This window comes from Siniperca chuatsi, linkage group LG18 (assembly GCF_020085105.1).
Source record: "Siniperca chuatsi isolate FFG_IHB_CAS linkage group LG18, ASM2008510v1, whole genome shotgun sequence".
Taxonomy (NCBI): Eukaryota; Metazoa; Chordata; class Actinopteri; order Centrarchiformes; family Sinipercidae; genus Siniperca; species Siniperca chuatsi.
Genome location: NC_058059.1, coordinates 13,533,683 through 13,561,657, shown reverse-complemented (window position 1 = coordinate 13,561,657; position 27,975 = coordinate 13,533,683). Strand labels below are relative to the sequence as shown.

Sequence of the window (27,975 nt, the reverse complement as noted above, 5' to 3'; positions counted from 1 at the left end):
CACTTATAAATAATACAAATCTAATAACAGCGGTATTCCAGTTTGAACATATAATCATGTTAATTATTTTTACAAAATGCTTCATAAATCCAATGGACCAAATGCAGACACAGCTCAGTATTTAAAATGACTTTAATATCTCAAAGGTTGACTTAACTTTTCCTAGAGGCTTTACATGTACATTATGTACAGATTAAACATTTACAGTCATGTACTAAAATATTTCATGGAGACATGGTTGTTTAATTAAAAAAACAAAGTTTAAATGTAAACCCATCCACTGAACTGTATCAAGTGCTATTCAAAAGTTACACAAAGACTTTATTTCTAAAAAAGTTTAGTTTTCAAGAAAAACGTCAACCTATCAAATCATTAAACAGCCGAGTTCTAAGTTCCAATAGCAAAATTTTAAATATTTTATATTATGAGGATGAATGAATGCGTAAGAACAATACTTCTGAAAATGCTACTGACAGATGCCATAGGTTGCAATGTACTTTATCTTTAGATGTTTAAACTCAAAAGTCATAAAAAATAAAACTTTTAAGAAATTATTTTAAACAAAACAACCAGTGTTAATAAATGTCTATTTCAGTGGAATCTCTGATTAAGAAGAACAAACAAAATCCATTTTCTCTTTTACATCTTTCAGAAAAGATATTTTTAAATGACAGGTGCATATAGGGACTATGATCCTATCTCATACTTTATTAAATAAAACACTGTATATAGTGTATTCAGGCCTCAACCTTGTGGTCAGAAGCTCATGTCTGGAGATTGACGTGGATTTACTGATACTGACTTGGTGATTTAAATAAAAGATATATTCATCCCTGCCCTTGGAAACAGAGTACATCACTATGCTAAACTAAAATTTCTGGGGTCTGGGGTCATGAGAATGTTGAAATACCCAGAATAAACGATCCCATTTTGGGTGAAAAAAAGTAGAGAGACCGTCCTTTGTCATTTTTCATTCAGCCTGTTTGACTGATTACACCCGAGTTACACGTCACTTCTGTCATATGGGACAAAACTGTCTCACCTATAAGATTTATGCAAATTTAACATCCTATTCCTGGACTTTGTTGATTCTTTATTTCTTGCATGATTCAGCACTGAGTCTAATTTTATTAATCATATGGAGTTCAGCTAATGACAGGCATAAACGGATGGTTACATTGTTTAACAGTTACTAAATCTATCGACTGTGGTTTAAACATATTTCTTTGCTGCATGCAGAGCTAAAACGCTTCCTTTCACAAAGCACCAATAATACTAAAGAGTGATGGAGACTGGCAGAGAGCATGTCTTAATACAAACCCAGTTAACTAGAAGCTGTTAGTAGAATTAGCAGAACATTTTAGTGTTGAAAAAATATGCTTTATACACTGTACACTGTATAGTGTATGTGTGAATACATCCATGTATTCATATTTACTGTATCAGTGCAAATAACATTTTAAACTTTGACATGGTATCATTATATGGAAAAAAAATGTACAGTACCTTTGTCCGATCAAAAACAGTAAAAAATAAAAATACCCACACAAACACAAGCTACCGCCCTACAGTTTGGCAACAAATCATTAGACCTTTGCCTCTCAACAATAAAGAGTTTAACAGTAATGCCGATTGATTATCAATTTCAAAGGTATGATACTGTACAGTGGTGCAATCAATACTGCACATAAATGTATGAAACACTTTCTGATACAAAAATATTACTCTATAATGCAATAAACTTTGCATTGGAACAAAAAATAATCTATAAACGCCATAAGATAATCATGATACAATACATAAACAATCAATATAAAGAAATAAATTACTTATAAACAAGTTCAAACAACAACAAAATTTCCATTTTTACATTCTGGCTTAGCAGCACAGCTTCCCTTTACATTAGTTTTACAGAAACAGACACCGTCTTTGTGTCTGTTTAGTGGTCCGCAGATGTTTATGAAACACAGCGTCGTTCTCCACAAGCACACAGTCATCTGCTGCCTCCATGTGGACAGTAGTTTTACCACTTGTGAATGTCACACAGTCTTCCTTGCTCCTCTGCCTAACTGATCTTTTGCAGCAGTTTCTCTTCTATCAGTTCAAACTGCACGCTGACGGACATTTCTGCAATGAACTGGTCGCATCCTTCCTTGGTCACCTGTTTGCAGTATCGCAGGTCTATGTGACATATGCTTCCACAGCGTTTGAAATAGGTCAGCGACTGGTCTGTGACCCTGTTACAGACTGTGGGGAGAAACGGGATTAGAAGAAAAAGAACAAATGATGCATAACAGGTCACCTGTACTGACATAAGCTATGACACACATGGATTAATCAACCTTTTAATATCCTAGGACATGAAATCCAAAAGGCCTCAATATGGTGAGCAGTGTTTCGGTGGAGACTGCAGCACCCAACAGAAAGCCAAACTGCATTTGCCTTTCAGCTGTTTCCATAATGGCCCTTTGATTCACTGCTTTTAACATTTAATGGTATTCCAGAGAGACAAGAGGTATGAGATCTGATTATTTTTAGCATTTGTGCACAAAATTCTATAAAAATTGATTTCACAATTTTTATTTAATTTCATGCCTCTGATACAACAAGTAGCACCACAAATTACAGCCTTTCTAAAACTGTTTCAACAAAAACTTAAAACCCTCATGAAGGTCGGATTTATTGCAGGATTGTTGTATTAAGACTGCATTCGTTTTACTAAGGTGTGCCACATAAACTTTCCCACATAAAAATGTAGGTGTTTACATGTATTTCTTATGGTACCTTCCAGACATACTGGAGCAGTTTTTCCATAATTTCCTGTTGGCAGCTCCTTTACCATTTGACAATGACATGACTTGAAATGATAACTGTGCTGCATTGCACATCTGTCACAAGTTCAGGCCTCTCAGAAAGTAGATTTTCGACCTGTGATGGCTGAAAAACCAGTCACTGTCTGGAAGGTAGGAAATTAATGTAAAAACTCAGCATGTACTATGGAGAATGTTCTGCAGTAGTACAATACATCTGATAAATTCAGAATTCGGCCATTAGGGGGGGCAAGTCAAATGCAGGCAGACTTACAGCCAACAAAGACAGGCTCCTACCTGACAGGTTGATGTCAGTGAGCGAGTCTCTGGTGGTCGTCCCCGCAGCAGTCAGGATGTTGACAGACTGGTCTGTGACGTGGTTGCAGTAGCTGAGGTCCAGTTTGGACAACGAGGGCATGTACCGTATGATGAGGCGCAGAGACGTGTCCGTGATGTCCAAGCCTGCCAGGCGCAGGTCCTCCACATTACGCAGCTTACTCCTGTTGTCTAACTGACCTACAAAGGGAAGGAGAAAAAAGTAGAGAAGGTATACAGTAAATATCCCTGAGCATATGAATCAGCCTTGTAAAAGAAGCCAGATGTTTGAGACAAAATCATGGTAAAGGTGCTATTTTGTAGTTGTTTATTTCAGTATATTTGAAATTAAAGGTTAAATCTGGTGATATTCTATATTTTCCTTACGTTCAACAAATTCCATGAAAAGACCAAAAGCACCAATTAAATTATCCCTCTAACAAGGATTATCTGTGTATCCAAAGCCTGATATAGCTTATTCCTCGGTGCCACAGACCTCTATTGTTGTTCAAAAACTATTAAAAACACATTAATGAGCCACACCGCTGCACTGGGTGAAATGTTCCTTCATTACATGGGCACTGTAGTTTATTTTGAGTAAATCCCACATACACCGTCCTGCTGCAGAAAATAATCACTTGAGGACCAATTTTGTATTAATCCGCAAATGAAAATAGTCCCAAAAAAATGTACTATTTAATCCTGTTCGAGTAACGTTTGCTACAAACTATAACTACCACTAGTGTATATTTGAGACCCATTTTTAAATATTTATGTCTTCAGCAGGAACCATTGGGTTTGGGACTGAGTGCCACTAACAGGCTGGGGAAGTTGTAAAACATTAGGAGACAGACTGGTGTATTAATGGTTTTGGTCTTTTCATGGGATTTATCGACAATAAGAAAAATATAGAATATCACCAGCCTTATTCTTTAAGTTTATGTGATTATCAGCTGATGCATTGACAGCTCAGAATTGATATCTTGCCACTGCCACTTTAAACACGTTTAGATTTGACAACAATTAAGTTGAAGATCCACAAAGCACTGAAAGCACTCACTCCATTAATTTCCTATTACTCCATGTTCATGCTCACTCATTCAGCCACTAAAGCCTCAGATTGTTTAGACAGTGTGTGTGTGTGTGTGTGTGTGTGTGTGTGTGTGTGTGTGTGTGTGTCTGAATGGCAGGTTGGTACCTGGCCTGTTATCTGTAGGAGGCGACAGCAGGTCCCTCATCTGGGCATCTTTCAGTCCCTCAACCCACTGAACATCCAGAGTTCGCAGAAGAGGGCAGCTGGAGGTGCAAAGAGCAGAGACCGCCACCCAGGAGCATCCTGACAACAGCAGCACACGCAGACCTGCAGAGACAGCAAGGACATAACTCATGTTAGACTCTTTTTGAATGAAGCCACAACACACCGATATTCTGTAAATGTTACAAAATCTGTTCTACGTGGCCACAAGCAGCAACACGGCAAGCTAAATATACTGCAGACTCACTTTCAGTCTGTTGAAGAAATGTGACCTATTTTTCAGTTTTTCCGTCTCCGGAGTTTTAGTTAATCTGAGGTCACAAAATAAACCAACACATAAGCAGCGAGTATTCTTATCTAATTAGCTGAATGATCCAGCAAAGACATTTATAAGTAACAAAGAAAGGCAACTAAAGTAAACCATCTAAATTCAGGAACCTCTGGGGATATAATTATCCAGATGGAGGAGCCATATGGGAACATATGGGAATTGTAACTTGTTAAAAACTGCCCAAACTACATAAACACACTTTTTTAATCCATACCTGAAACAATTATCTAACTGCCTTCTGTACATGCAGTTTTGCAGGAAAATATAAGACACAAGTTTAGATAACTTCAATGTTTCCCTTTACATAATATGGTTAAATACATGGTTAATTAGGTTAAATTACTGTGGATACCATTGTAAGGTTGTGTCAAGGTGAGTGACCGTGTTCCCATATCTCTACAATTAACATGTCAAGAAATTTTTTTTCAGAACCACTAGAATTAACAGCCGAACATTTGAAAATAATCCACTGAGTAGGAAGTTTTCCTTTAATAAAACCTTCAGTTCATTCCATTTATTTTTTTCATAACAGTTTACCCTTTCAACCAAGGTTATCATTAGAATAATTATGTAGTGAGATTAACTAAATTTCAAAGTGATCTCTCACAAAAGGCCATCAGATGAAACTAACGCAGCAACATTGTCCACAAGAGCACATTTCCCGCCAAAAATGTACCTCATCTCATCATTATTGCCATTATAACAGAGTGCAGTGTGTTGCTGGTTGAATGTATTTACCTGGTAGTCTGTTGATGAGCCAGCTGAGCTGTTTCTTGGAGATATTGGTCCAGCTGAGGTCCAGAGCTGCTGGCTGTCTCCGGATGATACCGCTCAGCATGAGAGGTGTGATGGACTTACAGCGGTTTAGATTGATGTGCTTCCAAAGCCTCTTGTCACAGCACCTGGTGAGACACACAGGTGATATTTACATACGGCCGCTGTATGATGAAGTGTGGAAGACATGGGAAGACTACACTCGTACTCACCATCTGTTCCAGGTCCTGCAGACACGCATACAGACGCAAAGATCTCTGTGAGTCAGGTGACTGAATACTGTCATCCACATCTCTCTTCGCATCACGTGTGCTTCACCATCATTCAGCGGCAGTCTGTCGGGCGGGGGGCTGATGGGAGGGGGCCGGATCACATGGCGCTCCATTTGGATACATTTTGGTGGCGACCGACACGGGAGTGGGCGGGGGCATATTGATGTGATCGGTGTGCTTCTGTTCCAGCTGAGTGGTGAGTAACCACGCGGTGTCTCGTTCACCTCTCTCCCCTTGTGTCGCAGCCAGTCGCCCAGGTCGCCGCTGCCGTTATTAAGAGGCCATCTAGGCTTTTGGTCGTCTACTTCGTTCTCAGGCTCGGGTTTTACAGGCCTGTGGTTTTGATTGGCCAGGCTGTCCTCCATTTTCAGTGGCCGTCTGTTTTGATTGGCCAGACCTTCCTCCATTTTAAGGGCCCTGCGGCTCTGATTAGTGGTTGAGTCCTCTGTTTTTAGTGGTTTACGGTTCTGATTGGTCACAGAGTCCTCATTCTTCAGAGGTCGTCGATTGTGATTGGCTGGGCTGTCCTCCGTCTTCACTGAGCCGTGGTTCTGGTTGGACACACAGTCTTCTGTCTTGGGAATCTCCTGGTTGAACTCTTTACTCAGCTCTTTGTTGGGGAGGCGTCGACGCTGATGGCGAGCCTTTAGCTGGGCAGAGCTCCTCTCCTGAGCGTCTCCTGATTCGCTGCTTGGTCCAGCTCTAGGAGAGTTGGAGGACGATTGGTCACTTTCTCTGGCTGCGGATGTTCTTAGCAGTGGACTTAACAGGACCTTGACTTTGTCCTCTGCACTGTCTCTCTCCTTTGTCACTGTCTCCTCTTCCTCTCCCTCCTCATCTTCTTCTTGGTCCTCGTCATCATACTCGTTTTTCTCCTTTACATGAATCCTGTCCAAGGAAAACCCATCTTCGTCATGATCCTCCTGGTCGTCTTCTTCATCACCGTGATCATCCTCTGTCTTGATTTGCCGCAAGAGCTTCGGAGTCAAGGGATCATCCAGTTTTGAAAGCTTCTTCTAAGAAAGAATAGAAAGAACATAATTGTTTTTTTAAAGTAGTCAGAATTGTCAGTTTATCAGTGTGAATTTGAGAATATTTTTGCATATTCTAGTTTACGTTATATTATCTTGTCAAGAGAATTAAGGAAGCTCCAAATAGATTTATGAAATGCTGATATATTGCAATTCAATATAAGTCTTGACCCAAAAGTTGAAAAACTCCTTTAAAGTACATTTGCACATTTTCATATACTTCAATTCTTCTGTTCTCAGCTCTTCTATATCTTCCCCCTTTGTAATATTCATGTAATATATGCATGTTCTTCCTTTGAAAAGTACACACAGCATGACGCAGTGTAATAAAGCCAGGTAAAAAAAAACATGAATCTTGCATCAGCAAATGGAGTTGGTACAGTACAGTTTCATGGAAATGAATATGAGCACAAAGTTTAAGTTTAAAGCCACGTGAAGAGCTTGTGATATTGAAAGTTCTAGAAGAGCTACTAAATGGACCTCGTCGTGAGATTATTTTTTCAATTAGACGAATCTCTTCTCCATAATGCAGCCAAAACTGAAACACTAGCTTAGTGCTGAAGAACAATTAACTCAAATAAAAATGTAAAAAATCTCAGCATCAGTTTTGATTCAATCAGCTATTTCTGGTCTACAAATCTTAAATTAACCTTTCCAACTGTATCAGTGATTTAATTAATCTCATCTCATTTATGACTTTACTGTATTCAGTATAACTGATAAGTTTACAAATAGATAAGGGTCTTACCTTCTTTTTCACAATGACAGGTTCATCATTGGTGTCAAAAAGTTTCCTCTTTTTCCTTAGTGGGTTGTCCTCAAGCCTGGGCCGGGGCATACCATCCAGAGACAGCAATGGGGGACGTTTCTTTGGAGGCTCTTCCTCTTTCCTCTTAGGGCATTCTTCCCGCTCTGCCTTTCTCTTCACAGCAGATGTGGTAGTCAAAGCAGTAACAGTTGCTGTAGCCACCATTGGCGGGTCAGGCTCCTCTTTTGAATCCCGGTTTAACCGTGGTTCTTTCAGTAAGGAGCCAGGAAGGTTTGACGCGTACTTAAACCCTGGCCCCCTTTTTTGCTTTGAGGCCAAAAGGTTAGAAAAAAAGAGAGCACAACTTTATTTCTCTGGTTCTGAGATTCTGAGAACTGTTTAATCATTTCATGATGCAGTCCATACAGATACTTACTTTCCCTGTTTTCCCTGCATGGTTGCACTTTGGGCACTCCCAGCAGTTTGGCAACTCATCATTGACAACTCCGTTTGAATCTTTTACCTGAACAAAAGGAGCACATAGAGGGCAAGATTTACTAAGGCTTTTGTGCCTGTTTTTCAGGCGCAGATGTGACGCATTCTGCCCCAAACAAATCGCATTCTCATTGCATATGCATTTAAGGGAGGATCATGCAAATAACAGGAGGAGACATGTTAACAGAGGTTGATTATGTACTCTGCTGGATTTACTGAGGTCAAGCTATTTGCGACTGTCAGTTTTGCAGGAAAACGCCTCTGAAAAGGAGACGTAAACACAGGATAGATGGGATTTACAAGTGCCACAAGGAAGGTTGTAGTGGGAAAAGAAATGTAAATTAAATATAGGCTTATATATAACTAAAAAACTCATTATTAGAAACAAAAATTAAGCTCACCATCATTGAAAAAAAAAATCACTGTAAAATCACTACAGGCTGCAAATAACCTTTCTTTTGTTTTGTTAAGACATTTAAGTGTACACTTGGCTGCATTTATCTCAGCATTATTTAACATCTATATCAACCCCATCTTCACCTCCACCTGTCCGTCTCTCTCTCTTTATAATTTTTTTATGAGTAGTGTTTTGAGTAATAGTAAAAGTTTTTCTCAGGTGGAGTTGGCCAAAGTAAATATTTTGTAATCAAGATCAATATGTTATCATTTCTTTTCTGAGCTTAGTGATCTCATAGAAATCCCACCTGTGAACTGCGACTACAAGCTCTCCTTCCACGCAGAGTGCGTCTGGAAGTTCAGTACAAGGCGCAGTCCAAGAACTGACTGCGTAAAGAGCTGCTGTCTTAGTAAATCAGGCGCTCAATACACAAATATTGCAGCCACAAACTTGCACATTTGCACAGTGCTGCTTCCTAGTAAATCTGGCCCAGACTATTAAATAGCGAATGGCAACTATGCATGGTTACAATAGCTCAATCATTCTAAGAATATAGTTCCTGGTGACAATGTTCAGTACATACTGATATTGAGTAATTTACCTTAAGACAGTTAGGATGAACAATCTCATTGCAGATGGAGCACTCCATGAGCATAAGATTAAACTTCTCTTCCTCATCCTCCACTGTGTCCTCTTTCCCTGCCTCTCCACAGACAAGACACACTGCTGTGTGGGGCAGAACAGGCTGGAGGAAAAAAACAGAAGCTTGATGATAAGGCCACTGTATCTAATTAATATCCTCTTTTCTTAGAATCCAGAGTCCACTTAATTCTAGTCCCATATTTTACATCAATGTAGGAGCCAGTTTATACAGAAGTATAAGATATATTTTGTTGGTACTGTTTTCTTTAATTGTTTTAATCATTGTTGCTCTTTCAAAATCACTGAAAAGCCTTGTATTTTATCGTCTGACACCATAATTTATATTGAAAATTTTATTTGATTTGCATTTGATTATATACACTGAATTCAATGTCATGAACTTAACAACATCCAACTTGTTTGTTGATTATTGTGAGTTAGCAAACAAGCTAGTTGCATTACCACCAACAAATGGGCTGATGTGGCACAGCAGACTGTGATGAACTGTGGCATATACTTAGCTCTGAGTACTGCTCTGAAGCATTACTAGGGTAAGTGAACATTAAGAGTGGGTTAAACATAGCAGCATATCTTAAAAGTGGGACACAGTTGCTAAAGAGCTTAAGACCGCAAGTGTGGGATATTGGGACAGATGCCAAGTCTTCCTCACTCTCTTGTTTATAGTGGTCAGTCATTCAAACTGAATCGTTCTCATTGTCTATATACTGTATGTTACAGAAACAATCAAACCCAGTCGCTCTAAATGTCTCTGTCCATGGTGCTGAAACATTTCAGTCTTTGTCTTTCTCTCCATGGCCCTCTGTGACTACTGCTACAGCTGCTATTACTTCTTCTGCTACTACTACTTGCAAAATTAGCATTACATTGTGTCTATCGTGTCACTACCATAGCAACCACCTGGAAGCACCCAAACAATCAACTTGTACTGCCTTAGCAACCATGTTGAACACCCTAGCAACAACCTCACAACCACATGGACACACCCAAAATCAAGTTGTAAAAATTAAATAGGGCTGTTCGCATTTTTTGCAGCCACCGTAGTTTCTCCGACACGCTTGGAAGGGGAGGGTGATGCAAGCGATATTCAAATGGTTGCAAACTGCAATTTCACCGCTAGATGCCACTAAATCCTACACACTGGACCTAAGGAATAGTTTGAGATTTAGGGAAATACGCTTAGAAGATAAGATATCACTCTCATGTCTGTACGCTAAATATGAAACTAGAGCGAGCAAGCGGTTAGCTTACCTTAGTATAAATACTAGAAGCAGGGGGAAAGAGCTACCCAGACTCTGTCTAAAGCTTAAAAAAAACACCTATCAGTACCTCTAAAGCTCACTAATGCATCACATTTCATTTGTTTAATCTGTACAAAAACCAAAATTTAAAAACAAGTCTTTGATGGTTGACTGGCCACCTCATGGTGATGACAAGACTCCAAGATATCACCAGATATCAGAAAATAATTTCCGGTGATTTCCAGTCATTTAACGTGTTAATTGGTGAGCTTTAGAGGTGCTGGTAGACTGATTTTGTTTGGACAGAGCCAGGCTATCTGTTCCCCTGGTTTCAGTCTTTATGCTAAGCTAAGCTAATCGCCTGCTGGCTGTAGCTTAATATTTAGCATACAAACATGAAAATAGTTATGATCTTCTAATCTAACTCTCGGCAAAAAAGCAAATAAGCGCATTTCCCAAAATGTCAACCTACTCCTTTTAACATCATGTGTGTATCATAAGAAAATTAACTTACTGCAATGCACTGCCTCATGATGCAGGACTGTTTCATACGGCCCGGCCCACCAAACTTCTTCATGTCTTTACAGAAGTGGCACTCTCCACACTCTGTCCGCAGGCATGCCTCACACTTCCGACAGCGCGTCCTTCTCCTCCTGGCACCAGATGTTCCCCGACTAGCTGACAGCTTGACTGCTGATGCAGGAGAAGCTGCCATCTTAGGTTTCGGCCGGTTGGGAGGCCGGGGCTAAAAGGATAAAGAGGATACAGTGTCAAGTGCCTGAAATGATAAGCCAACAAATATTTCACAAACAGGCATCTAAAGGTCAGATTAGTTAGAATAGTCAGTAGTCAATTATGACAAATATAAGTGCATTCATATACAGTAGTAATTCTGTGAAGCAAATTTGTAGTATGTGCTGTGTCAAATGCAGCAAGCTTGCATTATTAACTTTCACAAAGAAGATTTTTAAGCCTGCAGATGCTTTAGAATCATTATCTCACTAGATACTAAATGATCAACAAACTATTGCATATTATCAATTTGTGTGATTCAATTCAGTGATTCTTTTAACCAAAATTTCAGATTTAAATAAAAGGAAGGCATGACCTCAATCTAATGTTCTGAATTACATTGCATTTCATTTAATAATGGTGGTATGGCTGAATAATAAGCACTTACAATGTTATGTAATAAGAAAACATCCTAAACATTCTGTTAAATTCAACAGGGGTCTGTGTTATGGTGGATGTAGGCGGTACTGCCTAATCCAGTCTTTGCTCTTTGTAAGTCTGGGTCAATAGTTCCAAACACAGACTCATGCCAAAAAGAAACAGCACCTGCATCCATATATGCATAGACACATATGCACAAACACAAATCTGATTTAAACATGCTGTGTATAAACACACATTTTTCATGGCTGTTAAAGCACAGGATCCAGGAGAAAACAAACATATCAAGAATGTCCCTGAAGGCATCTTCCAAATTTAGCACTTCACTTGCTTGCATGTTTCTACTTCAAAGAGAAACTGCACTTATGGCTACATTTCACACATGGATCACTTGGACCCATTATTCTGTGTTAGACTGATTTATAACAGTATATATTAAATGTGCTCTATTTAATAGAACTGGGTAATGGAGATGAGATGCCTTTGATCTCCATCGTTATTGTTCTTGTGTTGTATATTCTGCTCCTTCTCAGGCTCAGAACACAACCACAACAATGTATTTTTAACATGAAAACCACATGTGAAAAGGCTGCCAACCGTGCAACGTGAGAAAATATGTGGCAATGTGTGAGATGAAATACACAAAGAGGAGGGCAAAAGACTGCAGCTCTTGGAAATGAAGATCGGATTTCTTTAGTTACATCGGCAGTGCAGATTTTCCTAGCGTCAGCATAGCAACAGCCACGTCCCATTCCCTAACAGAACAGTCTATGACACACAGACTTGTAACCAATAAGAACTGTAATGAGACTCTAACAGAAAAACGAAAGCAGGCTCAATCTTAGGCATATTACAATAATTTATTCAAACAAATGCCATGAAATAGACTGGCATAGACAGTCAGATATGTGGTTACCAGACAGGATTAGAGTGAGATATGGGGGGGGGGCTTGTACAATCTACACAGGATCGTTCTGGGGGTATTCGTGGGGATTACAGAAAGGAGGTCTGTTCCAGAAGAACACTGAAATGAGACCAAATATCCCAGAAAAAGACACAGTGCTGTAGCTTAAGCACCATGATCTGTAAACCAGCCAGGTCTTACAAGCATGAGACAACAGGTCAGAGTTATGATCAATCTGTCAATGTCAGATCGCATTAAACAACACGTATTCAGACACTGCAGTGTGTACTGTCTTTATTACTGTCTGATTACACCTGTAACTTAAACTGCAGGTGTAGAAGGCAAATAAAAAAGATACTTCAGAAAGCTGTCCATATTTTCCCCTAAATCCCCTCTAAACCCCCCCTCTGTCTGCTAAGTGAGTGATCTCTAAAGTAGATATCCCTCTAATGCTCAGAATTAAATGACAGGAGAGGTTGACAACAACACTGCCAAAGAAATCAGCTGCCTCTCAATCTTAGTAACTACTCTCTGCCTCAGGAGTGTTTTTTTGCAACGATATCTAAGATATGACCAGAAAATATGTCACTGGTGGCAGTTCAGTCTTTAGTTTGTGTCCTCTTTCTACCTGTTTAAGGACAGTACAAGTAACCAACTAGTCATTTCCTGGCTCTTCAAAGCTCATTCAGCTAGGAAATATTAGCAGACTAATTCAATTCTAATTCAGTGCATTGATACAGCCTTGAAACCTCTTGAGCTACTCTGGAGAACAGTGGAAATCAATTACTGTGGATGTACTTAACATCACCTTAAACACATGGCGTGTTATCAGCGCGTACTGAGAACAGACTGCAGAAACAACAGGACATATTGTTTTATCAAAAAATCAGATAGCTGGTTGCAACAGCAATACACACAACACTGTGGTGTCCAAAGTCTACACAGACATAAATAGATATATATACACTGTCCCATTTTTATGACTTTTTTTATAATTATTGACCAAAATTCATGATTTCTTTTTACCTTGTCTGATCATATTTGTGGAAACAACTGACTTGGCAAAAAATTGGGTTCACAAGTTCCTGGGGGGATTACTTTCCCGTTAAGCTTTCGAGGTAGCATATGTTGTAAAGCTAAAAAGCTGTAATTGCTCTAGCAAACAGTATGTAGTGTTCAGCCCAGATATCTACATATGACAAAAGGAAAGTGGAACAAGTGTTACACACCAACTCTAATGAAACCTCTGGAGTGTATAGTTACTCAGAAACTGAGCACTGTGGACTGAACAACAGCAACAGTGTCAATCAGTTAGTAGGAAACTCCTTACAGTGTATGCAGAGCATGCTTTGGATATGTTGAGAATATACTGTATAAGCAGGTTATTCTGGCATATCTCATTTATTGCTCATGTAGTTGAACTGTGACACCAAGAACAGGTGCATTTACATGACTGGAAGAAACAGAACTGAAAATGTTTTATGATATTTTTCAAAAGAGCAAAATGGAGTCAGTCATCTGCAGTCAATGTTTTTCATATCCAAATGTGGCCACAGAATTAATGTAAGGGGACGTGGTTCAGAGTTTTTAAATTAAATTAACGAAACACATTTCTTGCTGTGTAAGCAAGTCTCATTTTAGATCTCCCAGCCACTAACACTGAACAATATTAAAAATTCCTTTCATCATCACATACTGGCACATTAACCTTTTCTGTGTCACATATATTCTAACATACGTATCTGACGCTTTTATAATCACATCATGAAAGACTCATCTTCTGCATCTATGTGAATTCCCATTCCTCTGCTTTGAAACAACCAATAGCAGCCCTGAGGCTCTGAGCTATATAAACACAGCCTTCTCCTATTGCTGGTTTTACCTGACAAAAACACACATGCATGCACACACACACACACAAACAGCAAACCTATCAAAAAAACAAAGGGCAAAAATCAAAGAGCAAGCACAGAAGGCAGACTGAATCAATGCATTTCTCTCCAGGTAGCTCCATTTCCTCGCTGCCCTGTGATGCTGCACACTGCTCTGTCTGGCACAAGCATTCCTCTGGTGGCCTCACTATGCCTGCCTGCAAGGGTTTGGTGTGCTAACCTGCTCAGAGTCTGAGTCGTAGTCCTCATCATCAGCGCTCAGCGACATGGCCATGACTGGATTTCACACACCGTCCAGCTCACAGCAAACTGACATGGCTGCAGTCTCCTCCTCCTTCTACTCCTGCTACCGCTGTCTGGCCTACAGCCCTCCCTCCTGCTCCAAAGCTCCACAATACCACAAGCAGATGTAGGAAACACAGACAAGCCTGCCTCATTAATATGGATCGACTCCCTGAGAAAGAGGAGGGGTGTTGGGAAGCACAGGGCCAATGGGAGGCCGCTGTGCATCAGAATATGTACTGGGGGAGTCTGCCTCTATCCAATGAGGAGAGACAATGCAGAGAAAGTGTTGTCATATTCATGATGAGTATCACAGGGAGAGGAGAGCAGGCTCTGCACAGCCAATAGAGCCAGATGGCATCTCATTACAAAAGACAAACACAAAGAGGCCCAACAACCAGCAGCTGGCCTTTGGGGGCACGGGTGGGGGTGATCCAGAGGATCCATGAAACCAGTAGAAATCACTTCCATACATTCATATACAACACATCCCATCCTCCTCCAACACCCGCCTGTTAGGCACTTCAAGCATTTGTTTGGACAATTAATTATCAATAGAAAATTTAAAAGCACGTACAATATATAAAATGTAAAACACATATTCAGTTAACTTAAATAGAGTCATTACATGCAAACACATTTTACTAATTAAAATGTACATTTTATCTCATTTTGGCTAACATCTCTGAGCACATACTGTATTTTTTACCACAATTGTCTAACCAATTCTCCACAATTTAATATTATAATGCCATGCAAGAAAGAGAGCACTGAAAATTAACACTGTACATGTGTGTAGCATTTCATTAATAAGTGTTTTGACCTTTTCACACTAGGTATTAGGGAAAATGGAAGAGGTAATTATTTTTTTCTTTTTACATTTAGCCAATTCATGTAAAAGGGCTTCCTTTCTTAGGGCCTCCTGCTCAGCTCAAGGCATGATGAAATCAAAGATGATATCAAAAGATGTAGACATCAAAGGCACTTCAAGCGTGTAAATGTTTACAACTATTTAAAAGTCTTTCAATATCACAGTTTCACATGGACTTTGTCTAAAGAGGGATTTTGTAGAGCATACTGATGCCCAAAAGGCACGCGCATAAGTAGTACTTAAGTAAACACAATGCCTGTACATTTCTGTACATATTCATACCTGTTAGTATCAAAATTTTGATAGCAATTTGAGTCCCAAGTAAGCCTGAAGTGTAACAACAAAAATGTAAGCAGTGAAACAGTGAGGTGCGCAGTTGGTGTGAAAAATGTGTCATAAAGTTTCTGTTCATAATAAACATTGTTTTATGTCATCTACAGTGATAAAATAATGATCAACAGAAAACGGTTCCGTTAAAAGCTTGTTTTGTGACCCATTAGCGCTTACTGAAGTGTATTAATGACAGCAAAATACACTTAATAGAAGTATGCGTATGTAGGGAAGCAAAAATACGTTTTTAAAAAACTCATTATTTGCTTGATTAGGCAATACTACCCCCTTTGAAGTCAAAATTATGCAAATAAGTACGTCTACTGCTCTAGGGAAGGAGTGCAATAAGGGACTGAAACTGACGAGAGGACAAGAGGAGAAGAGAAAATGCTCTGCCCTTGAAAGGTAAACAGAGAATGGAAGTGTAAACAATACAATTTAGATGTACACACTGCCCATTTCTAAGAATTTCTTTGTGATGATCAAAAATTTAAAATACAGATCAATCTGGTGGCACTTAAATAAAAACTGCCCTATAGTAAAGATAATAGCACACTACTAAAGTAGTACTACTCCACTACTGATAATACAGTTTTTCTAAACCTAATTTAATTCAAATTCAGCACTGATATTGAAAAGCAGACCTTTCTTTGACAGTAGGTCAAATTTATCAAATGCATTTTAATTGTATTCTAACAGTATGACATTAAAGTTTCATACCATTACTGATTTTGAGCTGTCAATAACCAGAGTCATCAGCGGGCTGTGGCTGTATCATCACCACTCACCAAAAATCACCAAAAATAAACTGCAGTCTTACACTGAACTACAAAGGCCATCTTCTCAATATACATCCATAAAAGTAAAAATACTTGGCTCAATTTATGTTGTAGACAGTTCAAAGAAAATTTCACAAAGCTAACCTTTCAGATGAAAAGTTCAGAAATGTTCTTGCACCACAAACATAATCGACAGGTGCATGGGATCAAAGCTCTGTCCGTCACTTGTGCTCACTTGATGATTTTTCCATTGTATTAAGGGATCAACTCAAAACCAAGTGTGTATCAAGTGTCAATCAACTTCATTTGAAAGCCCCAAATACAGATAAAGAACAATGTTTGGTGCAAAAGCAATAAGAAAGTCTCACACTGCAGCTGAAATATTCTTACCTTTATAGTTTTCTTAGGCCAGTACACCACAGGAACTCCAGTGATCGCTAATTTGGGGTCGTCATCGGCATGTTCTTTTAAGACAACCTACACAGCCACAGAGAACAAACAAAAAGTAAAAGAGAACTCTGTCATGTCTATTGAATGGTATATATTGTGCAAACCTGTTTCTGTGTTGTCTTTTTGTTTCTTACCTTCATGTCCTCCAGCAGGGCTTGTGGGTTCTCTATTCCCTCTGGAACACATTTCTTATTTTCAGGGAGTGACTCCAGCTTCTCAACCAGCGTCCTGAGTCCGCTCAGTTCAAACTCAGTCAAATGCGTCCATTTATTCTGAGACTCCGAGGCTGGAGAGTCAGAGGGGGTTTGGGGGAAATCTAGAGAGGTGGAGCCAAGATTACAGCTGTCCTCAGAGTCAACAGATAAAACAGCTTTGAGGTGTTGGCCCCTCCGGTTGTCAGGAGAGCAGGGGCCATCCTGGGCAACTCTCTCTGATTTTTCACCCTGGTCATCCCTGACCTGAGTCTCACATGAGTCCTCATTCATGTCCTGGCTCCTTGAGTCAGAAGAGGGGCTCTCTGTGTTTGCCTTTGTCTCATTGTCTGAAGGGATAAAATGAGAGAAAAATAGCTACATCAAATGACTTATCATGTCTGTTCACATTGTATTTTTCTTTGTATTGGAAAAGTGCCATCAGCTGCAGATATAATACGTCTGGCAAGAGCAAAGAATGATCAAGCATGGCACTGAAACACCATGCATGACATGTCTGATTGCAAACACAGCAGGTAACCCATAATGCCCCCTCTTGTGTTTGTGTAGTAATGAAAAGATTTTTTTTAAATACTTTAGGAGCACCTGAGGGGATATTCCTACATTTGTGGGTATGTTCATAGCTTAACAAGTGTTAGCCAGACTTTAAAACAGGCTCTGTTCTTGTGTCCTCTGGCAGAAACAACCCCAAAGAAACCTATTTCCTAACTATACATGGGCAAAAAAAACTCCACGGTCTGTACCCCACCCCTTCAAATTGAATCTTCACAAGTGAAATAAAGCTATGAGCCTGTTAGAATACAGCAGGACAGATGGAGATCAGAAAAGTTATTCATTAATACATTTAATAAGAGATTTAATAACTTGAGAGAGCTAATTACAACTGCAGTACAAGTACAGTATCCAGGGACACACAAGAAGATATTACAATACAGCTGCATTACTTAATTTCACTCACCCATTACTACAGGCTCTTTGCGGATCTCCTGAGAAAAGTAGGACCGTTTGGTCAGGCAGTGCAGGTATCTCTCCAGGACGTACCAGCATATCTCACAGTAGAAGGGGAAACGGAACTTGGAATGAACCTGAACACAGGGACGAAACTAGCATCAGTGTGACTTTGAAAAACAGCTATTATTTACATGCACTCAGGTTATCAAGTTCTTGTTGATTTAAATGCCATGTAATCAAAAACTTCACTTTTCTTAATCAGAGGGGGGTTAATAGATTAGATTTATATAAGCAAAGCCTGATTTCTTGCCCATAATACACTTAACCAAAGTATTGTCTGTGTTTCTACACGTGTGCATGAGTGTGACAGAGACCTGAGACAGGACACGTATCTCTGGCAGCAACAGCAGTGTAAAGAGATGACAAGGCTAAGAGATTATTACTCGTAGCAATATGTTGTGTTCTAGCACTCCAGACACTGTCTTCTCACGAACACAAACAAGCATGCACACTTTTTCAGGAACAAGCTATGATCTCACTAGGCTTAAGTTCTACAAGATGTGATTATTATTATTTTGAAATAATACAGCTATTTTTACTTTTTGCAAAAATATGACCCAAGAGTTTTGTAATATGGACACTGATATCTTAAAAGAAGAATTATTTACTTCCGAAGAAAAAGAAATCAAATCCAGAATCTACACATGAAGTGATATTGCTTTCTCCAGTATGGACGCGAGTTTTTTTTTTCCCCATTTCAAAAATATATTTACAATATATACATATATACATTGAAACCTGTACCTTTCTTTGATGTATAATCACCAACATGCATGGCCAGTGCCTCTCAAGCTTTCCTTCTCAAGCTACCAACATCTTACAACACACAAATAGGTATTGCTTTTGGGCTCCCACATATCTTCCTAAGGTTTACATTTATGTTCATTGTCATTTCCACCCCCCAAATATTTTGCCCTTTGACTCTTTTCCCTTATTTCTCTGTCAATCTCAACCAATTCCTCCTCCACCAAATCTCTCATTCTCCTGTCTCTTGCAGCTGAACTCTTCACCTTCCCCTGGTTCTCCAAGAAATGAATTAATCCCAGGTCGAGTTTACTGTATTGCAGTGCAGGTCAGAGTTCAGCCACACGTTGGAGAGTGCAGACTCCTACCTTAGTCCTATTCTCTATCTCATAAATGGTAAGCTGCATAGGAATGTTGAAGCTGTGCAGAATGTTGCCTCCAAACACGAGTGTGTCCTCGGGAGTGTAGACAGCATGAATCCACCCTTAGTTACAAAAAAAAAACACGTAGAATAAAAAGATAAGGAACATAAAGAGGATTCATGCAAACTCATATAGCTGAATATACTGTATAATAGTCAGGTAAAGCGTAACATTACTGTTCATTGAAGTGGCAGCTAATCTTTTCCTGCTGGCTACTTTAAAACAACCATGCCAACACACCAGATGGGATGAAGAAGGTGTATCCTTGCTTAAGCTCCACTCTCTGGCATCCATCAGCTCGGTCTCCCAGGAAGATATCACTCTGCTTGCCTGACAGGACCCAGTCCTCATAAAGGGCAAGGTTATGAGGGGTTGGAGGCACAAGCCAAAACACCTGAGGAGAAGCAGAGATTTTATATTTAGAGGTTATACTGTACAGTCATGGCCAGGTTAGGTGAAATAGCAACTCTGAAACTGTTAGCAACATTTAAGGTTTTTACTACAAGTCATTCATTTACTTAATTTCTCCCCTTAATGTTCAATGAAAGGAATACTAATAAAAGAAGATTTATAGCACAGAATATCAGATATGTTATAAAAAGACTAGAATAAACTTACTTTCTGTCCCTTGAATACGTGATACCAAACAGAAGTTCCTCCAAAATCAATGTGGAAGTCCGTGTAGCAGCCCTTCACACTCATCAAACAATACCTACAGCAGGAAGAGATAACAATATAATTGTAGAATCACATTGTAGACAAGTAGATAGTGAGGATGTACAAGTATAACAGACTGACATTCATAAAAAGCACAGCTCAACCAATTAGAAGGCAGCAGTAATCTCAGATGTGTTTTGCTGAAAACAACAGCTACCAATAGAAAACACCACAAGAGCACTACAGCACAAAAAAATGTTCACAATAAGACATCTCTCCTCTGGAAATTAATTGAAGACTGATTAGCACTCCGAGGCATAAATGATTCACTAAATCAGCTAGATGGGAGCAGCGCTATTTATCTGAAAAGAATCTAACCAACGAGGTGTATACAGAACAAAACAAAACACATTACCAAGGAAATCTATACACGGTATTATGTCGTGCATCCCACAGAGAGATGATGTGGCAGTTTCTTGAAACAAATGGAGAGCTAGTTAGCCCGTTTCTTTACTTTGTATCTCTTTTTCCTGCCAGATGAACTGCCAGTCAAACACACAGAACAGCTAGCCGCCCAGAATTTTTGAACATTTTGACTGCTAATTCGAATGAGTTTTCTAATTTAAAACATCTTCAATATCATCACTTCTAAGGCTATCTAGTTTATACTCTACCGAGCTATAAATGTGACCACAGCTGGGGCAACAAATGACTCTGACTAAAGCAATGATGAAAACTGAGCACCTTACACCTTGAAGTCAGGTAGTGTCATTTTGCTTGCATGAGAGAAAACAATGAACCAAAGACAAATAATAATTTAGGGCTGCAACTAACAATTATTTTCATTGTCAATTAATTTGATGATCAGTTGGTCAGAAAATAGTGAAAACATGTCCATCACAATTTCCCAAAGTCCAAAATGACATTTTCACATTGCTTGTTTGGTTCCGAGCAACAGTCCAAAACCAAAAGATATTCTGTTTTCAAAGACAAAGAAAAGCAGCAAATCCACTCATTTGAGAAGCTGGAACTACAGTATGTTTGTTATTCTTACTTAAAAAATGTACTGATTGATTATCAAACTAGTTGGCAATTAATTTTCTTTTAATCAAATAATTAATTAATGAACAGTTAATTACAGCTCTATAATAATTACAACAAATTATTTAACCCCTACATGACTTTTTTTAAATGAACACAATTGGTACACTAGTAAAAAGACAAATAAGCAAGGGTTACTCTGAAAATAAACAAAGCTGTAAAATACATCAATATATCAAAATCATACCCAATATTTTGTGTCTCTGTGATGCAGTAATTACATGCCAACAGAGACTGAAAGACAGCATGGAATTTTTCAGGCAACACTGAGATGGGTAGCAATTTACAGGGAAGCCTTCAAAGATCAGCCTGCTTATGGAAAAATTGCACGAGTAAAGATGTTTGAAATGTTACAACAAAGTAAGCGTTTTCCAGAGTTAAGCAGAAGTGATTTGTGCATGGTGAATTCAGACACTTGGAAACAGCGTCATTTTTTAGTGATGAAACAGAGCACACACTAATTAAGTACTGGTTTCAGCATCATGTCCGCACGGACACCAAGCATCACTGTAACAGCATAACAACAGCTAAACTAACCACTAGAGGTGACACTGAAATGAAAATGGTTTGTATCTGTATTGGCTGAAAGCATAATGAACACGATATGTTACTGGAAAAACTGATTATTTATTTATTCCATTATGTGCAACCCAATCCTACCACCAGCACTCCTCTAACTATGAGCATGATTCATTCAAACATAATTAAAATTAATAAATATAACTCAACAGAGGGACAGAGGGGCGGACAGTGGGGATAGTAGAGTCTATGTGTGGTGGGAGGAAATATGAGCAACTGAGGTTAAAAGGAAAGGCACAATTGGTTTTGACTCTTAATTATAGAATGTACAAAGGCTGACAGCTGATTGGCTGAGAGGTGTCAGTGCAGTCACACTACAGCTGTTATAAAACCATCCTCCACTGTGGAAACCTCTGCTGCCTAGCAACAATCAAGAGCAGGTACAGAAGATGCATAACCGACAGTATGCAGCACTCTACAATGATGGAGCGACACGTGAGACATTCAGATGGGAGGAGAAATTGTATTTACTGCCAAGGAAGCAGTAATTTTCTCCAAATATTTTCTATATCGTGCTCTACACGTTGCATTTTTATACAGTTCAAGAGAAATTTTTGTGAAAACAGAAACACAATCCTGTAAAGTCATACCTTTGCACTTTAGGGTACTTCATCTCTGAGATTACATTGGTGGCTTCTGTTTGGCTATGTTTCAAATCAGGAGGCCACATATTGTCCACCCAGTCGACTTGATCCACCTGTGAGAGTGACCAAAACTGCACTTTTAGCCATCAATCACAGCGCTGTTAGTCATACTTTCTTTGAATGCGGTACCAGATTTGTGACCTCCATGAAACCCTTCATAACATCATACAGAGAGTGTCATGTAATATTACCACTGTGGGCCGCTTGATGAGGTTCTCCAGCTTAGTGTGGCTGAACTCTAAGCTGATGACATTGAAGAGTTTGTCCCGCTCTTCCTCTGGTGTCTCATAATAACGCACAAACTGAGCCATGCTCATTTCAGAGCCTTTCTGAGTGCTCACGTCCATAACATCCACAGACCGACGACTGCCTGCAAGCAACAACCAGGACACAAGTGGAAATTAACCTATGAGCACTTCCACTATCATTAACTTGAAATACAATCTGTCTGTAAGCTTGTCTAAATAACAATCTAGCATGCTATTGTGAGATTTATACAGCGTATTGTTGACATTTGATAGATTTCATTATGAACAAATAGCTCCAAGCTGGTGCATGTAATTCACCATCTTCCCCACTAGATGGAGCAACTACACCCCAATCATATTTTGAATTTTTTTTTTTGTCTTTCATGCTTCACTTGACACAGTTGAATTTTAATGCAACATTAGAAAATTGCAATTGGAAAACTGTCTGATCATATGTTTTTTTTTTACATAGTAATGATGGATAAAAAGTGCAAGATAATGGATGGAAACATATTTAGTTTTTAAAGGAGTACATAGAATAGCCCACAATATGAGAAAGTAAACATGGACACACACACATACTATAATCATCCATCATACATATAAAAATGCTGAATGACAGGGAGACAAAATGACAGATTGATAGACGTGTGTGTTCTTCTTGTAAATTATATACATAACCTGATTATTTTTGGCAATACATAACATTTTACAACAGTGCAAAAGACTGGTTCTTTACTGGAAAAACAGGACATTTTTTGAACTCACTATCCCAACCGCACTACAGAATCCGTCATAGTTGGGGTAGTTTGAAAATGTTTCTTTGTACCTTCCACAAACTGTGCTGTGGAAGTAAATATGGCCATGGATGAGACTATATGATACTTTTGGACACCTCAGATCATTTTTGGGAGGGTGGCTCCAATCAGGGGGATTACTCCAGCCTCACACAACTTTTTTATTTCAGAGATTTCTTATCTGGCATGACTTCATAGTTAAAATGTTTTGAATTTCCCAAAAGCTGAAACTCACTGACCCCCCTCCCCTTCTAGATGTCACTCTAATTGCTACATTAGTAAACATATATGCATAGATTTTGGTGTGTGTGTGTGTGTGTGTGTGTGTGTGTGTGTTTAGCATTACACTTACCGACCAAGCCTTTAATTTCACTGACTGTAAATTCTGGATCAGGCATTCTATCAAATTTAAGAGAGGGATGGATGTCACTCAGTTAATCTATTACGTGTTGCCAAATGGTTAAAAACATATATACAATATATATACAGTGGGTTCAATCAACACCATGAGCTCTGTCAAAGATTATTCTTAAAAACTATCTGTAAACTGGTGAATTCACAGAAATGGTTTCTCACCTGATCCCTAGTCCATCTTTCTCTTTAAAAATGAGTGGGATCCTGAGAGCCTCCCTTTGCACATATTCATAAGAGAAGTCTGAAAGACAGTGAGTGTGTGTTATGGACACATGGTATTTATAGGAGAACACATTTATTGTGGTAAAGACATGCATCTTGCCAGTCAAAAACAAATCAAAATATATAATAACAAACAATGGCTAATCAAAAGGCAATGTGATGTGCCATGTGTTACTTTACCTTTACCCTCCATCAAGTGGACAAATTTTGCGCTGTAACTGTCACTGACAAGCTTTTCCTCCACACTGAAACCTCTGATGTTTGCGATTTCTTCGACATCAGACAAATCCTCGTTTTCGTCGTACATCCTCCGGCAGATGGAGCGCTGCCATTGAAAACGAGATGATTTACATGACAAAACTGCAACACGCCTGGAAAGCAAACTCTTTCTTTCTGTCATAACGGCCCCTCTCTCTCTCCACAAACAGCCAGTAAGACTGATGTGAAATGACTGAACATTTATTTTATTCCTAACTTTGAAACTGGACTGAGGGGTCATATTCAGTTTTTTGATAGTACGTTACTATAGGCTAGTAGCATTTCTTAAATGTGACGTCAAACACAATAACCATTAAACGACACACATGTCCTGGGAAAAGGCAGCTGTTGGTACGTTATTCCATAACGATAAATGTCAAATATTTGTAGGATTTCACTGATCTAACATAGATGATGGTTTATCTGGCTTTAACTACCGTACGCTCGGTGAACTGTTACAAATACAAGATAAGTTATAAAATATATCGTTTTTCCTCATGGCCTCTAACTTGAACATCTTAAGTGACTTGACGAATACCCCAACGTTTACAGTTGCAAACGTTAGCTTAGCTAACTAATTAGCTCGCAGCCAATCTCGCTTCATAAGCTAACGTTAACACGGCCGATGGTACACACCAGCCTGCGTCCAGATTCAGCAGACGTTTCCACGGCCTGAGCCATCGTCTCTTATGAATGTTTTCCAGTCATTCAGTTTCGGAATAGCCTCTTCATGCGTAGTGAAGTTAAAGAAACACTTAGCACGCTTTTCAGGTTCAAAACAAGGGAACCATGTTTTTGTGTATTACGTCATCGCCAGGAACCAAAACATTGTTGGCCGACGTCACGGCATGTTAGTTCACTGCTTTTCAACTGCTTTCACAAGGAAGACACATTAATCCCACCAGACCAGTCACTGTTTGTGGTCGAAAGCAAAAAAACATTACGTTTTAACCACTATTATCGAATAGCTCAGTCAACCGTGTTAAAGAAAAACAAGCAATAAATTAGCTTGTCTATATCAAAAATGCACATCTTAATTCACTTTCATTCATTCTTATAGTAATAATTCCAGTTTCTGTACACTGTACGTGACGTGCGTCACGTGGACTGGTGTAATAGTGCGTTCAACCGTTGGAAGTTGACAAAAACATATATTATTTTTGACAATTAGTACACATTGAACATGGTAGTTATATCAGTATTAACTAAGGGCTGATAGGTAACCTCATAACTGAGCAAATACAACCGACAGTTAGCGGATGTTCCCCTCAGAGCGCGCGGGCTTATGGGTAATGTAAGGTGCAGGCGGCACAACACGCTGGAGACTGGTGGTGAAAAAATAGCTTCCGCAGTTCCGTCAGCTGGCGAGGTTAAATGTCTTGTAAGTGTACACTGTTGAACGTTTGTTTCTGTCGTGTTATGCAAGAGTAACAAGGTAACTACGTCAGCGCTGCTCGTCCAGTCCTTTGATAGGCGCAACATGAGTCTGAACGAGCATTCACTGCAAGCATTGTCCTGGAGGAAGCTGTACCTAAGTCGAGCTAAACTGAAGGCTTCTAGTCGGACATCAGCTCTGCTTTCTGGATTTGCTATGGTAACAATGTCTTCAAGCCATCCTCTTACTTCTTCTACAGATTAATCAGTCATATTACACACTATTGGCATGTGTATAAAGTTATTTCCTGTTCTCTTCCTGTCCCTCCTTGCCAGGTGGCTATGGTAGAAGTGCAGCTGGACAACAGCTATCCTTACCCACCTGCTCTCCTTATTGCCTTCAGTGCCTGCACCACTGTGCTTGTGGCTGTTCACCTGTTCGCTCTGATGGTGAGCACTTGCATTTTGCCCAATATAGAGGCTGTCAGCAATGTCCACAACCTCAACTCTGTGAACGAGTCTCCACATGAGCGAATGCACAGACACATTGAACTGGCATGGGCATTTTCTACAGTTATTGGTACTTTGCTCTTCCTAGCTGAGGTGGTTCTACTCTGCTGGGTCAAATTTTTGCCTATTAAGCCCAACAAGTCCAGCAATAACACAATTTCATCTGGTGTGGCGGCTGCCATTACCTCCACCTCTATCATGGTCCCCTTTGGTTTGGTCTTCATAGTCTTTGCTGTGCATTTCTACCGTTCCTTGGTCAGCCACAAGACTGACAGACAGTTTCAGGAGCTGGAGGAGCTATCTAATCTCACCAGGCTACAAAACGAGCTGGACAACAGAGGGGAATCTTCCATCTTGCAGTCAAGCTCACATTTCCCATAGACAAGTGTGGTGGATACGCATCTATGGTGGAACTCTGACTCTTTGGGATTTCTCCAAACCAGAAGCCACATTATTGGCTTCTATTTTTTTTTTTTTTTACAGGAATGAAGATATCTCACCTCTTTGTTGTGAATTTTTACTTTTGTGAAAAGAATTTGTATTTTTAGAAAACATGTTTGATCAACTGAACTCACAAATCTGCCATAGTGCATGTAACTTGAAATTGGAAAGTCTTAACTGTGATAGTTGCTTGATTTATTTCTTGAATTACGGCAGAGACATCTGAACAATAACTTGGAATCCTGTCTGTTGCCTGCTTCATTTATTTACCTGTTTGTCAGTGAACAGTGAACACTGCATTTGTTAATATATATATATATATATATATATATATATATATATATATATATATTACTTGTGTTTTGTAAACCACAAGTATTTAACCCTACTTATTCACTGTGTACATGATTTCTTGTAATGTTCACCATTTGCAATGCCTGCTGTTTGCGTAGACAAACTCAACAGCTGTCAAATTACAGTATTAGAGAATATTTGCTGACATCTTTAGGACAGGCTGTGGTGTTAAAATAAACACTTTTTTTTACAAAGTGGCATTCAAAGTTTCAAAATTTCAAAAATAATTTGGATGTACTATTTGAAAACATATCTCTAATGTTATCTATGCAACTTCCTTGCAGTCATTGAAACAGTTTGAGCAAGTCACACCTAGAAAATGTAGCAAATGCAACATTTGAAGTTAAAGAGTAGATTTAATACATGTGTTTTCACCAATCATCATCCTTAAGCTGGATAACCAACTGAGCCAGTCCTGTCTGATGGGGAAATTTATTTTCTCCTCTTGACATTTAAAGGTGGGGTATGTGATTCTAATCCAGTACACGTCTTTTTGTCAAATTCAGCGAATATCTCCTCACGGTCCGCCAGCTGTCCGTTCTGTGTGTGTGCTGAAAAAAACTGGTGTTTTTACACAGCCCTGGCTCTGTAAATGGGAAATAAACAAAATGGCTCGGACCGAGGCACACAACACTATTCCAGCCATAATTTGTGTGTCAGGTAATGTTAAATGACTTGCCTGCGGACATTCAACTTACTTTCTTAGCTTCACAGCAGCAACTGTAGCAACAGTTTGCTAACCCACAACCTAGCTAACGTTAGTTACATTACTTGCTGTGTCGTTGTTCGCTCTATATCATGGTATTCGTCATGGTATTGGATTTCTCCAGAATCGCATACCCCACCTTTTAAGCTTTTTAGAGACTCATTACACATACTGCACAATCACATTTTATTTTATTTTTTAACAATTTAGAGAAACTGATCAATCTGAGTTAGCAGTCTGTATTTGAGGAGGTAGATGTGGTTGGAGATGT

General features: G+C 39.2%; 2 protein-coding genes across 6 annotated transcripts; one reads left to right on the top strand and one right to left on the bottom strand.

The window, feature by feature from the left end:
- Positions 1-114: 114 nt before the first annotated feature.
- On the bottom strand, positions 115-25,246 carry LOC122865874 (lysine-specific demethylase 2B). Of its 5 annotated transcripts, none has more exons than XM_044174855.1 (21): positions 24,956-25,246; positions 24,242-24,386; positions 24,002-24,080; positions 23,778-23,824; positions 22,572-22,750; positions 22,327-22,433; positions 20,018-20,111; positions 19,640-19,793; positions 19,346-19,461; positions 18,181-18,307; positions 17,145-17,551; positions 16,951-17,037; positions 10,844-11,074; positions 9,030-9,173; positions 7,973-8,059; positions 7,537-7,872; positions 5,698-6,773; positions 5,450-5,613; positions 4,324-4,485; positions 3,085-3,326; positions 115-2,247 (listed from the first exon to the last, which is right to left on the bottom strand). In XM_044174855.1, exons 1-21 carry the CDS (start codon positions 24,998-25,000, stop codon positions 2,218-2,220), a joined length of 4,059 nt encoding a protein of 1,352 aa, XP_044030790.1. In that variant the 5' UTR covers positions 25,001-25,246; the 3' UTR covers positions 115-2,217. The 5 variants fall into 5 exon arrangements, with proteins under 5 accessions (XP_044030790.1, XP_044030785.1, XP_044030788.1 ...); XM_044174850.1 differs by having other exon boundaries at positions 3,108-3,326; XM_044174853.1 differs by having other exon boundaries at positions 3,108-3,326; positions 5,698-6,770.
- A 365-nt stretch (positions 25,247-25,611) lies between these two features.
- Positions 25,612-27,195, top strand: orai1b (ORAI calcium release-activated calcium modulator 1b). Its single transcript, XM_044174865.1, has 2 exons — positions 25,612-25,913; positions 26,030-27,195. Exons 1-2 carry the CDS (start codon positions 25,800-25,802, stop codon positions 26,582-26,584), a joined length of 669 nt encoding a protein of 222 aa, XP_044030800.1. The 5' UTR covers positions 25,612-25,799; the 3' UTR covers positions 26,585-27,195.
- The last annotated feature ends 780 nt before the right edge of the window (positions 27,196-27,975 follow it).

What these genes read in the sequence shown, in the direction of transcription:
- orai1b (XM_044174865.1), top strand. Translation starts at nt 25,800, where the DNA reads ATGAGTCTGAACGAGCATTCACTGCAAGCATTGTCCTGGAGGAAGCTG. An exon ending in TGCTTTCTGGATTTGCTATG is followed by an intron (nt 25,914 to 26,029) that starts GTAACAATGTCT and finishes CCTCCTTGCCAG; the next exon opens with GTGGCTATGGTAGAAGTGCA.
- LOC122865874 (XM_044174850.1), bottom strand. Translation starts at nt 25,000, where the DNA reads ATGGCTCAGGCCGTGGAAACGTCTGCTGAATCTGGACGCAGGCTG. An exon ending in CACCTTCTTCATCCCATCTG is followed by an intron (nt 19,462 to 19,639) that starts GTGTGTTGGCAT and finishes TTTGTAACTAAG; the next exon opens with GGTGGATTCATGCTGTCTAC. An exon ending in TCATGAGGCAGTGCATTGCA is followed by an intron (nt 9,174 to 10,843) that starts GTAAGTTAATTT and finishes TTTTTCCTCCAG; the next exon opens with CCTGTTCTGCCCCACACAGC.